The sequence below is a fragment of the Gekko japonicus genome, unplaced genomic scaffold, assembly GCF_001447785.1.
Source record: "Gekko japonicus isolate JY-2015 unplaced genomic scaffold, Gekko_japonicus_V1.1 scaffold2125, whole genome shotgun sequence".
In the NCBI taxonomy this organism is placed as follows: Eukaryota; Metazoa; Chordata; class Lepidosauria; order Squamata; family Gekkonidae; genus Gekko; species Gekko japonicus.
In genome coordinates, this window is record NW_015173200.1 from 168,669 (window position 1) to 175,468 (window position 6,800).

Consider the following 6,800-nt stretch of genomic DNA (forward strand, 5'->3'; position numbering starts at 1 on the left):
TTGTCTTCTTTGATGCTTCAGGATGTTGCAGGAAAGGGTTCTGCTGCAGTTTCCTAAATTGCAAAGTACTATTCTTTAAAAGAGATGCAACAGGCAAATCTATCACCACTGATGTTAACTGCGAACCAGTCATGTGGTAAGCATGGTCCTGATAATTGTTTTAGTTGTCAGCATGCATCAGAGATTTGGGCAAGAGCTGTAAGCAAAGGGAGAAAAGGTTTAACCTTTCCCTTCCACACCCCTTGTTTACCTGATAGAAATCACCCCCTTTCCCAAAACTGCTATTAACCCTTGTACAGAAAAAAGTGTACCTTCTTTTTCCTCTCCCAGGGCTAACAGCAGTCCAGCCAGGGGCTGATTTCTATTGGGAAAATGGCACAATAGGGAAAAGGGTAAAAATCTCTCCTATGCCACAACACCAAGCTCAAGTGCCCTTTGTTCTCCTCTGGCTACCTTCTGACATCAAAACATACACCAGGAGATCCAATCACTGACCTCCCATGTAATGTGCAGTTTGATCTGGAGGCAAAATCTCAGTGCCCCTAGGATTGTCCAACTGCTTGGGGGGGGGGATGGGCATGTCAGCTCTTGTGCTTTTAATATTTTTAATGATATAGGGAAACAGAATCCTCCCCGCCCTTTCATAACACTGGAACTCAAGGTTATCTCAAGAAACTGATAAGCAGTAAGTTCAGGAGAGTGGGGAAAATGTATTTCTTGACACAAAGATGGAACACTATGTCTGGGCAGTGATTCTCTATATTCTTGGTGCTTGGTGGGCAACAGTAGGAGGGCTCCTGGAGTTCTGGCCCTGTTGGAGGACCTCCTGATAGCACCTGGTTTTGGCCATAACACAGAGTGTTAGACGGAATGGGCCATTGGCCTGAACCAGCATGGCTTCTCTTATGTTCTTATGACACATAACCAACTTACGCAATTAATTAGCACAAGGCATATGATGGCTTTAAAAGGGAACTGGACAAATTCATGGAGAACCAGTCTATCAATGACTATTGCTAAGTGGCAACATTAGGGGAAGACAACTGTCTTCATCAAGGCCACTGAGATGGGCCCATTATTTTCAATGGCGGAAAAGAAAAACACATGCTTAAATTTACTTAAATCAATGAGACTTAAATGTAAAGACTTAACAATGTCAACCAAAGGAGAGTTACATCCTTCTATGTCCTCTGAAATCCATGGGTACAACTTTGCTTATGATGGCACTGTAAGTTTGGTTGGACTGGACTCTTGTTTTCAAACTGAAAGCCACTGCCAAAGTTCTTCTGACAAGAATATTCAGCAGGAGACTATAAATACATCAGATGTTTTACTTTAAATTTTTAAAAAACATTCTCTCTCCCTCTCTCTCTGAAGTAGTGACACATAAGGACTTGAAGCCCACCAGTGTTCCCTCTAAGCTGAGTTAGTGTGAGCTAGCTCACAGGTTTTTAGCCTCTGGCTCACACATTTTCGTCTTAGCTCAGGAAGGATGGCTCCAAAGCAAACTAATTTATGCAGCAGCCAAATCTCCTGCTCACAACGTTAATGCCAGTCGCTCACAGAGTAGAATTTTTGCTCACAGAGTTCCATAGCTTACAGGGAACATTGGAGCCCACCTAGAATTTCTACAGAATTTGGAGGGGCTCTCTGGGCTGCAGTAAGAACAGGGAGACCTGAAAGTCCCGTTCTGCAGGCTTCACTCTGCAGACAATACTTGGGCTCCAACTATTTTGTACCTCTTGTGTTTCTTTTGCCAGACACAACACAGACCAGTATATTTGCTGACATGCTCCTTGTTACACTGTTCACACCTTGAGAGGATCCCTCTGATACCATCAAACACTTAAACTGCTTGGAGGCACACAGTAAGTCTAACTAGTAAAGGTAAAGGTTTCCCCTGCTGCTGGCAAGTGACAAACTTCACTCAAGCATATAACAGTTAAGTATTTTAACCCTGACATTTAGAACTGCCGTTTGACAAATTCAATTCAAGTTTAAGCCAAAGTCACATGGTTTAGTGGGGGGGAGGGAACCTAAATCCTCTGTTATGCTATGTATCTGAATTTTTATTCCCCCTCTCACAGAAAAAAGGCATCTTTACAGAGATAAACATAAGTAAGATTTACAGGACTCAACCTATGTTGGCAACTGAACTTCAAGCTTCCCAGATCTCTTCTCTTGAAGCAGATCTATTAATTTATTCTATTTATTTATTTAGATTTGTACCCCGCCCTCCCTGCCAAGCCTGGAGGTGCACACAAAGTAAATGATATCTGAAATTATTCCAAGACTATCAAAATCTCTTGGTTCCTAGGCGTATGCAGGATACCCCCCCCACACACACACCAGTTCTCCTTCAGAGGTCCCGGTCACACTAGGGGGAAAGGCACGGCTGAAGTGCGGCTTTTTAGAGCCGCAGCAAAAGAGAAATGCTGCAGAGGGATCAGACAGATCCTCCGAGCCGCCGCGCATATGCTCCCCAGCGCGATCAGATGCGAGGGGGAAGCCATGGACAGGAGAGCGAGGCGAGGCTGATGCGCCTGTGTGCGCCTGCGCAGTTCGGCAGGGGACCTTGCATGCTGCGGGAGACAGGCACGTCGGCAATCACACGGCCACCCGTGCAGTGGATTTTCCGGTAGGTAGTAGTGCTTAGCAGGTTTATTTTAACTCCGCATCTTTGGCTGGAAGAGACGGATCGGGGATGGGTGTGCGCCGCTTCCCAGACGTTGCGGTGTGATGCGCCCCCGATCCGTCCCTCTTGCGGATCTAATCTTCCCGTGTGATCGGGGCCAGAGTTTGCTCCTCAACCATGACATTGCTTCCAAATAGTTTCAAACCTTTTTTCCCCCAGCCTGCTTCCCCAAACAATATTAATCTAATAAAGATTGCCATCGTATTTATTTTGGCTGTAATCCTGCACAGAGCTGAGTCACTTAAATCTCATTCACTTGAACTGCTTGTGAGCAAGAGCTCTTCAATTTTTGGATCTCAGCCATTCTTATGGCGTCCTGAAAGGGTGTGCTCCCAGTCAGAGAGAACCCTCAAACAGCCGAAGCAACACAAATTTCAGAGTGCCAATTTGTCAAGCCATGAAGCAGAACCTTAAGAAGGAAACAAATACAAGCAGAGAATTTCCTAGGCTGTGGCCAACACAGTGGAAAAAATGGTCTAGTTAGGGAAATGGAGGAGAGAGGGTCTTGCACGGTTTTGCTCTCCTATCAGTTTGTTTCTCTTGTCTGTTTCCTGAGCAATACACTGCAGTGACAACAAAGAGTTGATGCTGCAAGCCAATGAACTCTCTCTGAGGTAGTCCAAGAATGCAGCAGGATCTAAGTTAGGGAAATTGGAGGAGAGAGGGTCTTGCTCTCCTATCAGTTTGTTTCTCTTGTCTGTTTCCTGAGCAATACACTGCAGTGACAACAAAGAGTTGATGCTGCAAGCCAATGAACTCTCTCTGAGGTAGTCCAAGAATGCAGCAGGATCTCCTGGGTACAGAGCCAAAGATCAGCACAGACTCATGAGAGATATATCTGTCTTTTATGAATGAATCCAAGAGCTCCAATCCAAACCACCAGAGTCACATCCCCAATATCTGGCAAGGCTTCTTGTTGCACACAGAGCACCAGTGTGTAACTATTTGTAAGTCTTTCACAACACTGACTTTTCCTCTTTGTCCTGGGTGCTTGTGCTTGAATGTGTGTGTGTGTGTGGTGGTGATGGAGGTCTGCTTGCTTGAACCATGTAGGTATCTCTTACTCATGATATCATTCCTTCTCCAGCAGTACTGACTTGCTGTACTTTGGTTCTGCTCTCTGCTCTGTACACAGCTATATAATCTGGATGACAGTCATTAACCCGGCCAGAAATCCATTATACTCTTTCCATGTTAAAAGAGGTCACTTCTAGAGACAGAGAGCTGAAGTGTATTTGTTATATTGTATTTATAACCCACTTTTTCCTGCAACAGGGACACAAAGTAGTTTACAGCATCATTCCCCCTTCCCCATTTTATTCTCCATGACTGGAAAACTGGGCTTCTAAGATACTGAAAGGCATCACACTTTTAGCAATGATTTTAAACAATGCTCTGGAGCATCTGAATGATGGAACAGATTGCCTGAACAGTTTACCCAAATCAGCAAATGTGACAGTTGTGGGCTCCTTTCACAATGCACACAGCACACCAAACCACCCTTCCCCCGATTCGACAGGTGCATTTGTGCAATGGATCAAATAAAGTGGGATGTTTGAAATGTCGTGAAAGCACAAGCACAGGCAGACAAAAAAAAGGATGCACAATAATTACTCCCTACCTGTCCTACAGATTATAGTGGTTCACACACCTGTACTGGCATCTGCATTGGTGGGCAACACAGCTGTTGAATAAAGATGAGTGGGGCAACAAGGTGGTTTATTCCAGCACTGATAGTTGGTCAAGAAGCTGCCTATTTTATTACATTTCAGAGACTTTATTCTCCAGCCTTTCTAAACTGGGCAGGGGAACAGAAGTTAATACACAGGATTAGGTTGCTCTTGGTTAAAATGTAACGGATGAAAATTAACAGGTTGGAAAATGAGATAAAACTAGAGTTTTACTTTCTTTTGAGCGGGGAAGCAGAGGGGGAAATCAATGGGGGAATCTGACCTGGATGGTCCAAGCTAGCCCGGTCTTGGAAGCAAAGCAGGGCCAGGCCTGGGTAGTATTTGGACAGGAGACCACCAAGGAAGTCCAGGGTCGCTACACAGAGGCAGGCAACGGTGAACCACCTCTGTTCGCCTGTAGCCTTGAAAACCCTACAGGGTTGCCATAAGTTGGCTGCGACTTGGCAGCACTTTCCACCAACAGAGGAGAATATATATTTTTTTCTGTAGGGGAAATTAATTTCGGGAAAATAACGGTTTGGAAATGGGTTTGGGAGGGAATTAATATGGGGAGATCCAGGAGGCAAACAAGAATATTTGGGGGTAAATTAATGACAAAGGAAATGATTTGGGAGATTTAGTCTTGAAGGATTAGACTCTACCTCTTCCTTGCACAGTCTCTAGATTTGGGCAAGTTATGTCTTCATCAGCACCAGCAGACTGGACAGCTTACAAACAAGCTAAGGAGGACACGAGAGTTCCCCTTTAGTCTGTCTCTAGCAACTGTTAGTCTAACAGGTAAACTGCCCTTGAACACGGGGTGAGTGTGTATCATTTTGCTATGATAGTCGAGGAGAGAACATTCAATGGAAGCAGACAGGAGAACCTTAGGACCTGGAGGGCAGAGTGTGGCTTGGTGCCCCCTCCATTTGAAGCACACACCCCAGGGCCATTTTGGCAGCCTCAGCAATCCCCGAGGCATGACTCGGCCAAAGTTGAGCAAGCATGTGTGACGCTCTCTGAGTACACAGGTCTACACACTATGACAGCTGTACCAGTGTTTCCAGCAGTAGAGACATAACATGTCGCTATCAGAGACGTGCCTACATCGACACACGTGTGGAAATCTGCCCCAACCAGGTTTCCTCGACTTGTGTAATGCGGCTGTTCCCAGCAGCAAGCATCATGCATCAGAGTGCATCTATCCCCAGTTCCAATTTACATAGGACGGCAGTCTGGTTCCAGTGATTCGACTACCATGACAGCTACCACAGACGAGACATCAAATCGCCTCCATCTCCACCCCTGGCGGCCGCGGGGGCAGCGGGCTGAAAGACTTCACCGGCCCAAACCAAAGTATGACCACTGGGAAGTTCAGCCTCCCGCGAGTCCTGGGGGAAGAGACTCCCGGCCCACAGGACCGCATCCCAGTCAGCGGCGGCTGCCCCAGCTGGGGATGGGGCGCGCAGCGGCAGCCAATCAGGGGCCCGCATGAGTGGCAAGAGTAAGCGCGCGCGCAACCGGGGAGCCGGCCAAGGACCCCCCGCGGGGTGCCGCTTTCTGCGCGCGCGGAGGGAGAGGCGCTGAGCCGGCACCTACCATCCTCTGCTTCTTGTTCTCGGACATGTTGCCGGGCTCGAGCTGCGCGGCGCGACCCGGTAGCGACGGCTCCCTCGGCTACGGGCGGTCAGGAGAAGACTTAGCGGCTCGCTCCCACTGAGCTGGCTGCCGAGAGGGAAAGACGGTAGGTATAAGGGGCAGAGAGGAGACACGTAGCACTTCCCTGGACCGCCTTCCCCAACCCACAGCTCAGCCCTCCTCCGACTCCTCCCCTCGCCGCTTCCTCCTTGCACCGACGGGAAGGGTTTCGAGCGAAGGGAGCGCAGAAAGGCTCGGGGGGGGGGGCGCATGAAGGGGGCGTCTCTGGGCGCGCATGTCCCTTTTTGCCCTCTTGGGGAACCGCGCGGGAGGGGAGGGCGTCAGGGACTGAGACCGAAGCCGTGCGGTTCCTCCGATTTCAGCCTGTTGCGTTCAGTGCGCTTAGAATTGAGCAACTCGGCACGGGAGGACACTGTAAACCCCGTGCTTTGGCCTCGGGCAGCGCTTGCGGAGGAACAGACACCCCCACCCCCACCACCCCCGCTGCCTTATTCTGGGAGCTCAGTGGAGGACCGGCTCTGAGAACAAAGTAGGCGAAAGGGTGCCCGAGCTCAGATGACTCCTCGGCGATTGCGCCACGGTGTGGGGCATCTGCCGGCCGGGCTGCCTGTGCCAGTCAGTCTGCCACAGGAAAGGGAGACGGCGAGGCCGGGGCGGACGGCGCCGTGTGTGAGCGATGATGGCATCGCGGATTGGCCATTGACCTCGTTGGGGTTACGAGTGGGTGCCGCTGCCCTGGAGGCCCAGTCCATGCCGGCAGCGCGCTGGAACCTGGC

At 49.0% G+C, this 6,800-nt stretch overlaps 1 protein-coding gene across 1 annotated transcript in view; it reads right to left on the bottom strand.

The window, feature by feature from the left end:
- PAPSS2 (3'-phosphoadenosine 5'-phosphosulfate synthase 2) overlaps nucleotides 1-6,066 on the bottom strand; it is a 73,923-nt gene extending 67,857 nt beyond the window's left edge. The window contains exon 1 of the mRNA XM_015422658.1: nucleotides 5,965-6,066. Within this exon, the coding sequence (XP_015278144.1) occupies nucleotides 5,965-5,991 (27 nt within the window). The 5' untranslated portion in view covers nucleotides 5,992-6,066. The remainder of the gene's footprint in view (nucleotides 1-5,964) is intronic.
- Between the last annotated feature and the right edge of the window lie 734 nt (nucleotides 6,067-6,800).